Raw genomic sequence first — 17253 nt, 5'->3', positions numbered from 1 at the left:
CAATTCCAATGTTTCCAGCCTCTTTTGTGATCCCTGAGCTTTGGCAGGGTTGAAGGCAATGGTGGGGTTGTTGCTTTGAGGGCCACCACATACCTGTTGCCCACGAGTGGCTGCTCCATCCCACAGGAATGGATTTTGGTCCTGACCCCCTGCTGCTCCCCACCATGGGCACCCCAGAGCTTGTCAGCAAGAGGATGGCCAGACTTTGTCACCAGCTCCCTGCCAAATTCACAGTGACTTGTTAAATCTAGTAGTGCTGCCAGGGACAGGTCATGCAAACACCAAAACACAGAGTTCACATTGCAGGTGCCCCCTGTATGGCCAACAGCTGGGACTAGGAGTCAAATAGACCATGGGGTGAGTCCCGGCAAGAGGCAGTCACTACATCTCCAGGTCCCAGGAGCACACTGGTATCCCCTTTGATTACTACCCTACCTGCTGTCATTTATGGGTGCCTTTATGCCATACAGTGTTGTTAAATACAGAAATGGGGTATTGCCAGCTTGCTTAGCCTCCTTTCCCAGGTCTGGATTTCACAACCAAAATGGTGGTGAAATGCCACCAAAGGTGGTGGCAAGCAGAGGCACGCCTGGGGAGGCTGAGCTTCACCATGAAAAAAACAAACCCCAGTGTTAGCCCTTGGGGCACCCTAAACAGAATAAAAGAGCTGTTTAGCTCTGCCATGCTATGTTAGACTTCAGTATGACCCAGTTTATCTGCAGGAGATGAGAAAGAGCAGTAACAATGAACGAGGGCAGACGTAATGATAAGTAGGAGATTGGATTTAAGGAAGAAATTTTTTACAATGAGAGTGGGGAGGCACTGGAACAGGTTGCTCAGAGGTGTTGTGGATGCCCCATCCTTAAAAGTGGTCAAGGTCAGGTTGGATGGGGCCTAGAGCAACCTGACTTAGTGAAAGATGCCCCTGCCCACAGCAGGTGGGGTGGACTAGATGATCTATAACCCCCCCCTTCTAACCCAAACCATTCTATGATTCTGTGAAAAAAGGTATCGTAGCAGCTTAGCTGAAAGTTGGAATTTGGTACCTCACCAGCAACCACTGCCCGTAACGGAGATGTCTGAGTGCGAAGCTGCTGCGTGCTGGATGCACATGGGCTGCCCTCTGCCACCAGCAATGCAGTTCCTGCAGCAGCAGCAGCACGCAGACAGTGAGGAGTGTTTTTCACTCCATTTCTCCTCCTGCACCTTGGGCTCGAGCAGCTCCCCTTCGCCAGCTGGTCCAGGGTCATCCCTGCTCCCTGCACGGGGATGGCTACACAAACACAGAGGTGGGTGTGGGCAGGTTTCACTGCAATACTCCATCGTTTAAGAACAAAACCTTTCCCTGCCAAACCCCCTCAGCTATAGGCCTCAGCCATTGCTACCTCTGCACAGAGACTTTCCAGCTGTTCTCCCACTTGCTTGTGTCAATAGCTATTTTTACAAAATTGCTTTTCTTTACTTCTTAATTGATCTAAATCCTTTCCCTTAGCTTTCTTGTTAAAAGTGGATTTAAAGAGAAGGAGTTCATTATCTCAGACATTTTTGAGTCATTATGAATTTCATCCCTCTCCTCATTAATTATTACCCCTAGCTCTGGAGGGCTGCTTTGACCCCGATGTGTTTGCGAGCACCTTCCCCAGCACCCTGTAATCCCCCCGGCTCCGCGTTAGCTCAGTCTGGTTTATGCTGCCTTTGCCTTCTCCTCCACTGCCTGTTCAGCTGCTCCCTGTCTCCTCCACTCCCAAGCGAGCTCTTGCCTTTTCATTGCATCCAAGTGGCTGTTTCCTGCTGAGCCCTCCTGCAGCCACCTGGCCCTGGGTTCCTTGGTGGGACAAAGCCCCATGAGCATCATCCCCATGCATTGTGCCTGCCCCAAGGGACGAACACCCATCCCCGTTGGCTCCCATGCCAGACAGCAAGGAGAATCGCTGGCTGCTCATTAATAGGTTAGCACTGAAGTTTGGATATAAATAGCCCTGTTTTGGAAAGCAATGGTTTTGCTTCGCCTGTTTCAGTACCTGCCAAGTTATGACAAAGCAGCATGGAGAGCAATGTTGCACAAGGACCTTGGGTTTATTGGGCCAATATTTCCTGAGCCTTTGGCTGCATTCAGATCCCTGGGAAGAACCTGAAACATGTAAGCATCTCCTGTGCTTCAGCAGTCCAGGGAAGCACAGTGGCTGCAAAGGTGTAATCATCCTCCTATTTGTGCATGAGTGCTTCCCTGGAAGGGGAGAGCTGGACATGGTACAGGCACTCAGAGACCGACACTGCTACTGAAGCAACCTTCTCCAGTCCCATGCACATATTAGCTATAATTCTGTATTACCCACGGATGGATCCATGACTGGGGATCACGAGTGCTCATCTTTCTCTGGACCTAAACAAACACACAACCACCCAGTGTCTGCTGGCAAGAGACCCCTCCATCCCAGCCTGATGCTCAGGTTGACTTCTATGACCATGTTGCCCCAGCAGCTTCCCAAAAGCCTTGCAGGACTTTTTTCCTACCACAACAGAGGGTGGAGATTTACAGTCTGTCCTCTCTTCCCCAAGGTCAACATTACACACACTTCTGCACTGAGCCTCCTCCCTGCAGGCTCCCACTGGGACGGGGGTGTGCTCGCCAGGGAGGGCCCTTTCCAGACTTCATGGATGTGTATGAAAAGGCAAAGCAGGAAAAATATGTTGGGTTGGTAAAGGCATGAGAGGGGTGTGTGATATTTGCTTGAGGAGGGTAAATGAGGGTTGCACAAGCAAATAACTGGGTTGCATAATCAGAAGCTGTGGAATTATTCATCTTAACAAGTTACCACTGATCAACTAAGCTGCACTTTCTCAGGGGTTTGAAGCCAAAACATCGTATTCTTTAACTGCAGCAAATTAAGATAACGCACCTGGTCCAGGAGCACAACTCTGTTGACATGCACTGAGCTGTTCCTCCGCACATCCCTCAGTGGGAGGGAAGAGGTCGCAAAATTGTTCGAGGGGGATTGCAAAGTGCTGGGCTGCGAAGAAATCAGCTGCAGTTCAGACCCTCCAGGACAGAGAACTGAACTGAGAATGGGCTGCAAGTGCTGAGAGCAAGCCTTCGTGCTTGCCAGGAATCTCCTACTACCTTTAATTGCTGACAGCAACTCCAGTCCTCCACCATAGGGGAGAGTCCAGCAAAACCATCTAAGCCAGCAGTTGCAGTCATTCCTCATTCTCCATCTGTGAAGCAATCATGAGGCTTAGGACAGCAGGGGACTTTGTGACAAAGAAGCTACAAGGGATTGATACTTTGAGGTGGTTCAATAAACAAACACCCCCTTGTCAACGCGCTGCAGTCTCAGCCCTGAAAGACACACCAAAATCCAGCACAGAAGGAGCCAGGAGAATGAGCGAGAGGATTATTTTCTTCTGCTCCTGTATTTCATTGGGAGTAACTGCTCTGGGAAGCTCCTGTTGAGCTTTTCACTTGCTGCGGTTGCATCTTGCAAAACTTGCCTTCTGCCATGCTGCTCCAGCAGCAAAGAGGGGGTGGCCTGTGCTGGCACCCCCAAGGGTGCAAGTCTTGGCACGAAGGCCCATGTTTGTGTATTTTCCAAGGAGATCAGCAGAGGGTCAGACCTGGTCAGCGAGTGCCTGGAGGCACGAGCCATTGCTGCGAGAAGACAACTCCCCCGAGAGGAGCTCTGTGCATCTGGCGATGGTTGGTGATGAGCCAGCAGCTACCTCTCCGTCTTGGCCTTCATTCCTCATAACCTGAGCAACAGTGCAAAGGTTTGGTAAAACCTGGTTGCAGGGTACAGAGAGGTGATCTCTGGAGATGGAGTAGGCCAATGTCCAGCCTCCTCTGGTCCAACCCTTGCCACCTGGTGCTCTGGAAGGAAAGGAGACCTCTGGCCATGCAGACAGACCCCCATAAGTCCTGCACAAACTGCCAGAATGACCTATTTCTGTATCTGCAGGATGTCCCTCTCCTCAGCCCCAACAAGGGTTTTGCAAGAACTGACCATTTCAAGCATGTGTTGGTGAAATCCAGCTCGTCTAATACCACATTTGCAATGCCTCGGGCTTCAGAGCTTTTTCCAAATCCCTCAGGGCTGTAAGGCTTATTTAGGCCAGCATCTGGAGTTTTACAAGGCACAGATGAGATAGCGCTCTATTCATTCTCTCTTCCCTTTCTTATAACCACAGGTACATGGCACAGCTTGAGAAAAAACACATGGGAAATGCTCTGGGAAGAATCCAGAGTCACTGGGCAAGGCTAGACCTTCCCTTGTACTGCTCTGACATGCAGCGGAGTCTAAAAAGACCCTGCCACCACATGAATGAGATGGTCCATCTGCAGCAGGGAGAGCGATCACTGCTCCTCACTCCCAGCTCGGCCCCTGACTCGACGCAGAAGGGTCCGTGGGCTGGCGCAGGCAGAGCTTGGTGGCAGCCAGGAGCACCAGGGCAAAGGAGACACCGGTGAGGCTGCTGATGCTGTGAAGGGTCTGCAGCTGAACAATTGTCTCAAACTTCCCCCCAAAATTGTCAAACTTGTTCTAGCTCAGTAACTAACTGGAGAGTAAAAAGGACAGATAAAATAATCCTCTTGCAGGAAGAGAGAGAGGATAGTTTCAGTAGCAGTGCCTTATACCCAGCATGGCCAGAAAGACTGTCCCCTGAATGCTGGTGCTCACACACCGTAGCACTCTCCACGTACTCCGTCTGGGAACATTCACACCAAAAGCCGCCCATAGGAAAACTGAACCTCTCGTACTCTCCTGATTCCCTTGCACCCACCACGAGGGATGAGGACCTCTTACCTTGATGCTAAAGAAATAGCATCAACGTAGAAGTCATACCTTAGGGGATATATTCCCCTGAGCGTACAGCACAGCTTCACTACAGGTTTTTAAATTTTGATGAGCTATTATTCCCCCTGATAACTCACAAATCCTCAAGCATTCACTCAGGCTCCCCAGCCAGTTCAAAGTCAAGTTCTGTGTCTTTTGGTACCAGGCACAGACACCTGTGCAGTTCCCAGCATTCCTTCATCTCTCCAAACACTTAATCACCAAAATTTCTACTGCCACATATTTTCTGCGATTCTCTTAATGAGCCTTATAACACAGGCATCTTTTGAAGCCCTTGCTCCTTGAGTTGCGTGACTTTGCACGAGACTGTCAGTTTCAAAGAGCATACAGCTCTTCAGTTCATAACATCACAAGAATCCCCTAAAATCATGACTTCCCAAAAGCCTTCAAAAGCTGACAGCAAAAGACCAGCACCCCACCAGATGAGCTGCCTGCTGGCCCCGCTGCCACTCAGACTGGTGCCTGTAGGAAACAGCCAGACCACCATGCACCCTCTAATTAATACATGAAAACACAGCAGCCGGGGCAGGAATACGAGCAAATCCTTTACAAGCAAAGGCAGCTGGAGCGAGCAGCTGTGTTGGATAGTGTAGAATCTACTCTAATATTTCTACCCCCCAAAAAAAAAAAATCCAACTTCCACTTATTCTAGGGCAAACTCAAAAGGTTTTATTTTAATTTTTTTTAGCAAATTCTATCACATAAATGTTAACAAAAAACATCTGTACAATTGCCATGATACACTCAAAAGTGAAACAAATAAGATATAAATACAGATATGGATGTAACATGACAAAAGCGGAAAAAACAAAAAAAATACATGCGCATGAACATGGTGCCAACAAAGTAATTTCTCATGGCTGGCATTTTTCAGAGCAGTTTTTACTTCCCATTTAAAACATCGTTAGCAACGTCCTGCTGTATTCTACAAAGGTCTATTTTTCTGTCCCTTAATATGTAATATTATGCTTGATAAATAAAGGGGTGGGGAGAAAAGGTTTTGATGACAAAGATGCGAGTTACGTTACTTATACAGGTTATTGGTAAGCTATAATAAGCAATAAAAAAAGACAGTCTCGTATTGTATTGTAATCCAGGCAAGCACACATAGTGTACCTTAAGAAAGCCACATGCCTCGGTATTTCTGCACTACATGAGAACTACAGTACGTAGACCTGTGGGGCGGATGGATCCAGTATTTGCCCATGCCCACGGAGCACTGGTGCAGCCAATGGCAGAAAAAACATCCACATCTGAGATTTCGGCAACCTTGCAGCCAGGAGCCGCTGCCTGCTGAGAGTTTTCTCCCATTCAGACTTTTAAAGCATGGTGGGCAAATTAAATACTTTTTTCTTTTTTTTTTTTTCTTTTTTTTTTAAAGGTACGAAAAATTGAAGCCCTGCATAATGGGCAGCAAGGAAAAAAAAAAGGCAGCTGCAGTAGTTGGCTACTGCCAGGAGAACGCGAACACAAGCTTCACCGGTGCGGTGAGGCACTGCCAGCATGCAGATCTTTCTCTGCAAGCATGCGTGGACACTGTGATTTGTAGCCAGAGAGACCTTTATGCTTGCTGAATAGAAAACAAAATGATTGTACAGCTTGCTGAAGTCAGAACACTGGAGATCAGAGAAGTGACTTGCAGAGCTAGCCCTTTGAGTACTTCAAAGGAAACAAAAAAAAAAAAATCAGGTCATGTTCAACATACTAAACAACCTTACTATGTACATTATACGCAATGATTTATAAATACCTAAGCAGAATGCTCTCTACTGTATACAGGTATAACATACTTCTAGGGTACTCAAAGGATGAACAGTCCTCGACTGACTCACATAACAAAATTAAGTAGCACATTAATGAGCATCTGTTGACAAACAGAACAGAATCTGATTCAGAAAGTAAGGCCTGGTTCTACCATTTGCAGCCCCAAGTGTGCCAATAGTACTGGAAAACACACGCTCATCACTGGAGTCGCAGCAGGTTGTTGCACGCGTCTTTTGAGGGACAAGCTGTTAACTCCTACTGTAGTGTCAGCGCACGCGCCAGGGTCAGTTCAGGGACGTTACAGTGCGTTCACTCTCAGTGCATACTAACAGGATTTTATAAAATATATAAAAATCATTTGAGAAGGAATTAAATTCCTGGAGATTTGCTACAGTGTGCCATACAAAAAAAACCCCCAAACCAAAACAAAACAAAAAACCAAACAGCAAACAGTGATGGACCAAGCTCCATCACAGCTGGGAGGGACTAAACGTCATCTGGTCAGCTATGCTGACCTTCTGAACCCTACGACTGCAACAGAAGATGCTGAACTAAGATAGGGAGAAAGACAGGCATAAATACTAAGCAGAATACAAATAGAAAATTATAATTAAAAAAAAAACAAACACCAAACCCACTACCAAAAATTCAAACAAGACAGCTAACTGCTGCCAACAAGTCGGCTGAATATTTCCTCAAAAGGGAAAATAAATTTGCGTTAACCTAAAATTATTTGAATGATTCAAAAAATTAAAAAAAGAATATTCTAACAAGCATACTGAAAGATGTTGAAAAGGAATGGTCCAGGGAAAAGAAGACACCAACCATGGAGCAGCCAATCCTCCTTCTAGGGAGGATGGCTTTTCTGAGCCTGCGGAAAGGCCCTGCGGGAATCCCACCCACCAGGATCGCATGGTTTCTCCTGCCATGGCATTACTCCTTGGGAAAGATGAGGGAACCAGCCCTGCAGCCAGCAAAAGCATGGGCACATCCTGACAAACTCAGGAGCAGGTCACCTCCTCCGCTCTCATGTCAGCAGGGAAAGGGACTGACAAGCTTTGTAGCCCAGTCCCACACCGTCCCCACCAGCCCCAATCCTTCCTGAGCTGGGGACGGGGAGGGGAGCTGGAAGAAAGCAACTCCTTGGGGCTGGGGCTGAGACACACAGGGATGCACTGATGGAGGACAACAGGGCTTTATCCTCCCTGCTGCGCTCCCTTGTTGCAGTACTGGAAACTCATGTTCTCAGTAGGCTACCAAGATGTCCCTTCAGCTCCCCAAAGGTGAAATGGAGGGCGCTGGAGAGAGACCGAGGCACTAAGAGCAGCCAGGGAGCACACATCCATCACCACAGCTGCAGCTGTAAGCTGCAGGTCCACCATCCTCTTGGATCACTAGCACTGGGGACAAAACCCCAGTTCTGATCCACTGCAGGATCCAGCCCAGGGCCAAACACAGCACTAGCATTCTCCTGCTTCCCCTGGTTACAGGGCAGAGGCAGGGGGAGCTCTCCCTCTGCAAAAAGAAAGGTCTGCCTTTGGGGAAGGGTGGTGTGCTGGGGTATTTGCTGCTGGTTTGGCTCCAACTTGGTCTGTGTCATCAGATTTGCCCTATTGCACCCTCATCCAGAGCACCCTGCTGACAGCAGTGCTCAATGAGGGCCCTCTGCACCCCTCTGAAATGCAGAGCACCCAGCAGGGCTGTGCATGGGGCTGGCCAGGAAGGAGGAGGTTTCTAAAGGCAGCTAACAGCACTGCAGGCTTTTCACAAACAGGAGGGGAGCTGAGGCAGGTGACCAGCACGGTCCCAGCTGGCTCAGCAGGTACTTCCACAGGGTCTTTTTGTTCCGTTTCAGATGCCCTTTCTGTCCTCTGGGATGAACATTTTGCCCAAAGCACAAAGGAGTTGTGGGGACAAAGCCATTCACCGCCCAACACCAGCGGGTCAGGTCAGAGCAGCAGATCAGCCCTTTGACGCTACAGACTTCAAGAAAAATGCAGCTAGCCTCACAAGGCAGCGCTGAGATACAGCCCTGCCATCTCCCACAGACACACTCAAGAGCCACAACATCCACCCACCTAACTCCAGTGTCCCATCGCATGCATCAGTCCGAGAACTGGGTCTCAGGTTCCCTTTGGGGAGTAACAAGTAACCTGGAGAGTCTTTTGAGCATATGAAAGAGACGAATGGGTTGGGAGGGGAGAAGTATTTACACAGTCAATGAAAGGAGCAAGAGCCCAGCTGTTTTGCACAGCACAGCTGGCTGGAGAGCAATTACAGAGAAATCAGCCCATAGGAGGTCTGTCAGAAGAACTATGTACAAAAACTCAAATGTTTAAAAAGAACCTAGTTTTTCATTACTCACTTGGTATCTCTCAGTATTAAAGCATCTGAGGCTGGAATCACAGCCACATCTGCAGAGATCTCCCTACAGAGAGCCCTGCACATTAGGCAAGCTGCAACAGGGAGTACAAAACAGGACCACAAGACTTGTAAGAAGAGAACCTAGCCAGAATGGCTGCGGCTGTGGGGAGAGAGCAGGTAACTAGCGCACAGAAACCAAAACTGAGTATGAACTAAGCCAACAAGATTTGTTTGACCTTTACGCGTGTCCAGGTTCTTGGACTCAGTTTTGGAATGCTAACCTAAACATATTTCTGAGATTTCAGCAGGCTATACAAATATGTTTAAGTATGGCTTTCTGTTGTTCTCTTTTAATGAAGACTGCAACACAGACCTTGCTTCCTTTACATTCAATACCAGTAAGATTCTACATAAAAGCTTTTAAGGGACTAAAATACTGATTGCAATAAATATCTGCACGGCCTCCTTGAGCTGATGGAGTGCGCCAGTGAAGAGTAGCAGAAAGGTCTCTGAGAGGCACCGTTGATTGCTTCTAAGTCTACACATATGTCCACATATCTCCATTAACTGTGCGTTGAAACGTCTGAAGAGGAGCTGCTGTTGCTGTTGGTGGTCTGGGCCCTCTTTATGTACAAGTTTAGTAGCTTCATCTGAAAGAAACAAACAAATATCAGGAAAAGATGTCAGGAAAAACAGGCAGACAAAAGTTAACTGCAAATCTTAAAACTCGTGTTCTGCAGTGAACTCAGTTTTGATACTGAGCTATCTGGAGGAAAAGCAGAAGCAAAGCTAAAGTGTATTTCAGAACGAAGGCAGGAGGGTGCGCCTAGTCTCAAGGAAGTTCGACAGATTTAATGGGATTTAGAAAAACCTCTTGCATTGCACTTCAGCAGCCATCAGTTCACAGACCTTAAACCTGCAGCCTGCTCTGAGCAAGCAGGATTCCCACAGAGGTCAGCGAGGCTGCAGGTACATAGGCGATCCAATAGCCATGGTCCCTCCTAGGAACCCCCCTGAACTCTCCATGCTGTATAAAATGCTCATTTTCAATGACATTTAAATATCTTCACTAACTTGGAACATCTAGTGAAACTGCAGCTGGTATGACTATATACTTCCTTCACACAGGTTTGTTTTCTTTTTCTTCCTTACCACCTTAGCTCCAGATCCTGCAGTGACTCATGCACATGTTTAACTTTAAACATGCAGGCAGTCTGCGTAAACCCAGAATTACTCACATGTTTATAGTTAGTTATGTGGTGGAGTAAGTCTGTGGCACCTAGGACACTGGGATAATAAAGTCTCTACAACATTTTATAGGGGAATTTCCTAACTGCCCAAATATAATGAGGTAAACCTCATCACCCATAGCTGTCTCTTTCCAGAGCAATTTGGAGGCACAAGTAATTTGTTTAAGGACAAGGCAATTCAATTCAGAAAGAAGATCCAAGTGTCCTCAAGTCTCAGGTTGTTTTGGCCTACACCACGCTTCCTACTAACGAAATAAATTATTGCTTCAAAATAACAGAATGAAGCCCTCTGAACTAGGTAGCTATTCACATGCAGACATCTATTTCAAAAACAAAGCCACAGAATTAATCTTAAAATTGCAGAGAAATCTTGGGTATGATAACTTCAAACAGGAGAAGAAATCTTGTGACAGCTCCCTGAGCAGCTCTAAAAAGCAGTCAAACACCACCTGCCCCAACACATGATGCCAGCTCTTGTCTGAAGGACAGAGCTGAATTACGGACTTTATTTCCCTTGCAGCATCAGGTCAGAATTTGAAGTTTTGCTGCTAACCTGACTCCAGGGCACAAAATCCTTTGAAGGGTCACTCGAGCTTGCTGGTGTCTCCGGAGGAAAGGGAGACATCTGCCATGCTATTAAGAGTGAAGTTTTGCCTGCATTTCTACCAGCCCTAATCACAACCTGATGCTGAGAGGACCTGCTCTCCCACCCACCCCAGCCATGCATTCCCACAACTCTTTGCACGAGATTAGCCGCACAGCCACAGAGAGCTAATTAATTAGTAATGCAGGTCTGGTTTTCAGCCAGAGCATCCAGCTGACTCACTCCACGGTCACCCCTGGATGCAATGCCGAAGGGCCAAGGTAAACATGGCTGTAAGTGGGAAGGATCCGCTTAGTGACAGCTTACAGTTACGCAGGACCAAATGCATCATAAAACTGATCCCCGAACCCCATCAAAACTTAGTGGGATTTCAAATGTTCACACTGCTGAGCAAGTGCTATGCTGTTCTAGTGGTGTTTGGCAGGGTGAGATAGGATTTAACAGAGTACAGGGAACCTGACCTAGAGCTACTGTGAAGCCACTGGTCTTGCTGCTAGTAGTGCAACCCATTCAGCTGGCTATTATCAAAACACCAGAGACACATTACTCTTGTACCTTGCTTCCTGTGAGTTGTGCAAGATGAGGTTTCAGTTCTTCTCCAATTACTGAATAAATTGCCACTAGGCAAAATACGCTAGCTTTACGGACGCTGCTCTCTGTATTATCATAACCCTAGGAAACAAGAAAAAAAAAAAACCACAAAAAGTCAAACAGCACTCACCAACATTCTTCCAGAGCAATATACTAAAGAGCTGATGGACACTTTGCAAATGTGGCTGTCCTAAGAGATCAGTGAAAAGGCCCGCTTAACATAAGTTTGCAACCTGAATACTCAAAGAGCAAGAAAATACCATCACCCAGTACATCCTATTTGTTCCTTATAAGTTATTAATACCTTGTTATTTACAGCATTAAGCAACAACACACAGTCCCCAACATGAGCTTAGGGCTCTATCAAATATACACATTCTTGTGTCCAGTTCAGATGACTATACGCTATCCTGGAGAGTCAGGGCTTCTTGGAGGGAGCCCTCATGCTCCCAGCTTGCCTTCAGAAAAGTCTTTCCTGACCCAAACCTAACCCAAAGGAAATCTAATCTGTCAGTCAGGGTAGCTCAAACTAGCCACCAGGTCACTCAGCAGCTGGTGACATCAGTCCCGTGCTCAGGCAGCAATTCATCACTAAGCAGCCATCCCATGAGACACACAGACATTTCAGCCCGCAGGATGCAGGCTCCCCCGGATGCAGGGTGACCTCTGCTGGGAAAGCTGGGAGGAGGGATGCAGCTCGACGGGGGCTGCCTGCTAGCAGGGCTGATGTTCTAGCTGAAGGGCCAAAATACAGTCTGAAATGACAGTCTGCAGTCCCAAAGAGCACTGAACTAGGAAAGCAGAAGACCTAGGTGAGCTCAGAGAAACATCAAGCTATTGAGGACTGAGGTGGAAAAAAGGCTGAGCCCAGGCTCACAGCAGAGGAACACCCATGGAGACACAACTCACTACTAGGAGGACAGCTGGGACGCAGGGCTCTCTCTGTGGGTCCCAGTCGAAAGGCTTCTGAACTTATCAGACACCTCTGCTTGACCTCAAGTTTCTCTATGGGCCTGGCATTTTGCTTATGTGTGCGTCCCAAATTGCCCCCATGGGGTCTGGCAGATCTGTGCGGTGTTGAGACCTGAGAGGGCTGCATCCTGGTGGGTGCTGGGCTAGTAGAGCCTGCCCCCATATGTGCTAGCAGGACCATCACCCCACCTCTCCATCTGCCAACTTGCAAGGCAGCAGCTGCGTCTTCTCCCAGCATTTTGTAACACAGCCAACAGTTAGAGCATTTGCTCAGGAGATCACAGAGGCTCAAAGTTCTCTTTGGCCTGCGGGTATCAAGATGCAGCACATAGGAGAGTGACTCAGCCCAGTTCTACGCCTCCAGCTCCAAAGGAGCCAGGGCTCCACATCAGGACCAGGGCAAGCATGACAACTTTCCCCAGCTAAGCCCTGTTCTTGCATGGAGATCCCCATCTGCTCATGGGGGTCAAGGGGATCCTGCTCCAGGCTCGTGTTGCTCCTGTCCAACACTCCCCACCTTTTCGCCACTCTGGCAATACCCTCGGTCATGGTAAACATGCACACAGGTGATTCCCTCTGCACACAGTCCTTCAGCCAGAAGCATCCCAAAATAATTCCCAAACACAAGGAGTAGATTCCTTTGATCACTATGGGTTTCTAAGGTGAGGAAGTTTCACTGGCAGCTCCAAGACAAAAAATGGCAAACTAGGCTCCAAAACAAGATTTGTTTTAAGACATGGAAGTAATTTACTAAGACAAAAATAGCTGCGTTTTTAAAGGCATGCCGCTCCCAAACTTTTCCAGTGCAATGATACTCCACTGTTCAGATTGTTGTCTCCAACAATTATGGCTAAAAACTTTTTACAACAAAAGTTTAGATCAATACAGAATGGCCTGATTCCCAGAAGTTGAGATTTAAGAAAAGAATTGCAAGAGCTGACACTACAAAGCTGGGACAAGCGCTAGGATGCACAAAGGGAACTTTCGACTTTGCTCTTATCCTTCCAACTTTTTATGTTCACAATGAGGAGGCTACTTTATCCCAGTTCTCCTCTGAAGTCTTACCCACCCAAACATGTCTCCCCTTTCACATTGATTGATTTGTCCCTGTTGCAATCCCTCCCCAGTAAACACATACACATTCTCTCTCTCCTCCCTTGCTGCTACCTCTTGTTATTTCCTTCTTTCTTGCAGTCTCATCCCAGGCACTGGCAGTGCCAGCTGCTTGTGCATGGGAACAGAAGACAACACTGCTACAGCCAGCGCTGAAAGCTAAATTCACTGGCAAAAAAAAACCAAAACCAACTCCCCACCCAGCCTGAGAGGGTTATGAAAGAGGCTGAATGAAGCCAGCAAGTAGTTCAGTCCTGATTTCGGAGAGGAAAGAGGAAAGGACTAGCCTGCCTGCTGGGATTCAAATTCAAGTGCAAAAGTACAGACAAAGTACAGAACACACAGGATTCTGTACCTGTAACAACCCAGGAATGATATCGGGAAGGAGCTGATGCAATGATTCCTTGGAAATCCTCTCGATGACTTTTGTCTGCATCTTGATGGCAGCTAAGTTAATTGGATAATCTGCAGTCTGAATGATAGGGCAAAGCACCTTGATGCATTGCTCAGGGTGGATTGAACTCGCCAGGGTGGAAGCAGCTTCCTCAGCAGCTCTGACAACCTGGAATGAAAGCAGAGCAAAACCTGACGTTAATGAGGTCACACATCACAGCCAAAACTACCAGTGTGTATTAGGAATGACTGCCAGGAAACACTTGGGGATGTTTATTAGAAGGCTCTGTTGAGAGGTGGTTGACTCCAAGAATTCACATCCTTCACCTCCAGTGACATCTTTGTTCCAGCTCGTGGTAAGTAGTCCATCCTGCCTAATGTAACTGTGTCAAAGTTGTGGCTGGTTTGAAGGAGTCATCTATCACCCGAGATAGATAAGAACCCCCATCCTAGGAAAAGCAAGAGGACAACATTTCTCCAGCCACTGTCAAAGAACCTAAACACACCAGCTTAGACTTAAAACAAAATTTATATCCTTTAACATTAGAATCATCGCATATCAGGTTGGAAGGGACTTCAAGAATCATCTGGCCCAGCCTTCCTTGGCAAAACATGGTCTAGATGAGATGGTTCAGCACCTTGTCCAGCCAAATCTTAAAAGTGTCCGATGTTGGGGAAAATGAACTACACTGTTGCACCTTTTAGTATGCACCTCACCTGCCTGAGTGCTTGGGTCCCCAGGCTGAGACACCCACACCCATACCTACACAGATGTGTCCTGCCATTTCCCAGGTAAACTATGCTGCAATCAAACCCAAGCTACAGACACAAACAGGCTTTAGGATGTCCCTGACCAGGCAACTGTGCTCTCAGCACATCTAACCCACTAAGACAGCATTGGGATCACTATAAAACATGGGAGGAAGTAGAAACAGTGGTAGTGTACACCTTTTGCAACTAGCCCACACCGCAAAGCAGTCACACAAAACAAGGGAGATCCCAAATTCAATTCCACTCTTAGCCTGAGGGAAGGAAAATTCTCAACTGTCACACTCTTCCTCAGCAGGTAGGACAGCTAGTTGAAAGAGGAAAGACCCAGTTGTGGTCTCTCCTCCCATTAGAGTTTATTCATTTTACATTCTGCAGTAGTTGGATAAAGAAACAGGATGGGAAGGCAGGTTTTCTTTTTTCAAGTGTCTTTGCTAATTGCCAGGCAATAAAATGCTTACCTGTGGTTGCACTCTTCCTGGCCACAAATCACACACTCTTTGCTCCCCACGTTCTTGTTTCAGTACAGAAGATGGAGGATGCTTTTGCTCATCTTTTCTGACTTCCCTCTTCTCAGGGCTTACTTTTAAGGGATGTTAAATCCTGAGTGGACAGAGACGCCCCCGTGGACTAACTTAAATCCAACACCTCAACTCTAAGAAGAAAGAAGCATTCACAAATCTTCATGCTTAGGATCTCCCAGCTAGCCCCAGACAGCCCCTAACTGAGCCCAGGAGGACTAACACAGCCTTTGAAGGCGCTCCCTCTTTCCTGATCATGCAGGAAGCTCAGATGCCCAGAACCAGTTCTCTTAACTTATCCTAAGCTGAACTGCCTGGGGTTGTCTGAAGTCGATACTTTGAAACCAGCAATAGGAAACCTGTGCCAGGCAATCCGCAAAAAAGCAAATTAATCAAAACCACAGGCTTGCCAGTACTTAGACTGAAGCCATAGCTGTGGGATTCTCCTCATTCCCCTCTTCCACACGCTGTCATAGTATCAAACTCCAGGACTTCTGTTTGACTAAGGTAACCCATGGACAGATGTAGCTCTATCAAAGCCTCCAAAGAAAGTGAGCTTTCATTATTTTTAAGTAACTACTGTGGATAATGCATGAACTAGGAGTATTTGGAAGTCTCAGTCATTCCTAGGACATTCTTGTCTCCCTGCCTGAACTACAAAACATTTTCCAGAAAGGTTTAATTGATTTTTAAGACAGCAGCAGTGAACAGAAGTGATCATCTCCATCTACAAAGCCTGCTTCATCCACAGTCTCAGCATCACGGCTGCACCACTATCATTAGTCTTCCACTCATGCTGACAGCTACCTCCCTGAAACAGTAATGGCCACAAGAACTGTTCCTGGGTACACCCAGGAAATAACAAAGCTCATCCACTTGGCTCTGGCAACCTCTGAAGCAAACCCAACAGTGAAAGTTATGTCAGATACTTCACATAGTACAAACACCCTATACAGGCAAGGTGGTAAAGCAGACCTGAGACCTAGATTGCTTCTATATCAGCTGTCAAGCTGTTCCATCTACCTCAGGACTTTCTCAGCAATTAATTATGATGTTAAAACATATTCCAAAATGAATGGCAATCCACAATGTGGTCAGCATACAAAAAATTTCATCCTGAAAGATCTGTGAATGAGTAACCAAACAGAACAGAATGCTTGTTTTTCCACTTCCAGCAAGTTTTCCCTCTTCCAGCTATTTCTTTGCAAATTCCTCTTCAATTTCACACATGAGAAGCATGAAAGTTAATATTTTTCCATGCAAGCCAGTACTAGCTTAGAAGGAAGCATTATGTGATTTTGTTGGGAAAGGAGAGAAACACCCCAGTACTGAAGGGAAACCTAATGCCATGTTTTGGTACCACAGCGTTGAACTGCTGGAGTGGATGAAATCAGGAGCTCCCAGGAGGTCTCCTTCAAAGAAATTAACTTCTTGGCACTGCAGCTTTTGATGCTAGTTTTCCCAGTGCTGAAATACTGCTACTATCAAGCTCTCCACAAACAATGCAGTGGACTTAGAGAGCCCAGAGATCTTGTAATCAACTTAACAATATTCACAAGCAAGTCACTAGCTAAAAAAGCTAACTATTTGGACATAGGCTGCTTGGGATTTTGTTTTGCAACAACTCCAAATACTGTTAGCAAATATTTTCACAGACACCGAGGAGGAAAAGCATGAATATATCACAACTTAGAGAACTGTCTTTTCTTTTTTTTTAAAGCTTAAATCCTCCTAGTATCCTACTTGATAAGAAAGTAACAATATTTTAGTAGGCACCTACACAGTCAGATTCTGATCTCAAATACACTACTGTGAACTTTAAACTGTACTTGAGTAGGTAAAAAATTCAGTGAGTAATTTTATCTGCGTTTCAGCTCCACATCCTCTGTGTGTAAAGTTTATCATGCACATTAAGCTGCAGGTATGAGGCAAATGTATGAGACAAAAACCTTTGTTTAAAAGCCCACTAACAATTTCAAGCACAAAGGGGTTAAAATACAGCTGAAATTTTTCACAAAATTAGCCAGGGTTCAAATAGCAACAAAGGTCACATGTATTTT

At 46.6% G+C, this 17253-nt stretch overlaps 1 protein-coding gene across 1 annotated transcript in view; it reads right to left on the bottom strand.

The window, feature by feature from the left end:
* Positions 1–5482: 5482 nt before the first annotated feature.
* The window catches only part of CLASP1 (cytoplasmic linker associated protein 1), a 188584-nt gene continuing 176813 nt past the window's right edge, over positions 5483–17253 (bottom strand). The window contains exons 38-40 of the mRNA XM_064451239.1: positions 13867–14073; positions 11391–11507; positions 5483–9631 (exon numbers count right to left, since the gene is read on the bottom strand). Of these exons, the coding sequence (XP_064307309.1) occupies positions 9545–9631; positions 11391–11507; positions 13867–14073 (411 nt within the window). The 3' untranslated portion in view covers positions 5483–9544. The remainder of the gene's footprint in view (positions 9632–11390; positions 11508–13866; positions 14074–17253) is intronic.

This window comes from Phalacrocorax carbo, chromosome 5 (genome assembly GCF_963921805.1).
Source record: "Phalacrocorax carbo chromosome 5, bPhaCar2.1, whole genome shotgun sequence".
In the NCBI taxonomy this organism is placed as follows: Eukaryota; Metazoa; Chordata; class Aves; order Suliformes; family Phalacrocoracidae; genus Phalacrocorax; species Phalacrocorax carbo.
Note: the sequence above shows the minus strand (reverse complement) of the source record. Positions and strands in the feature narration are given on the sequence as shown.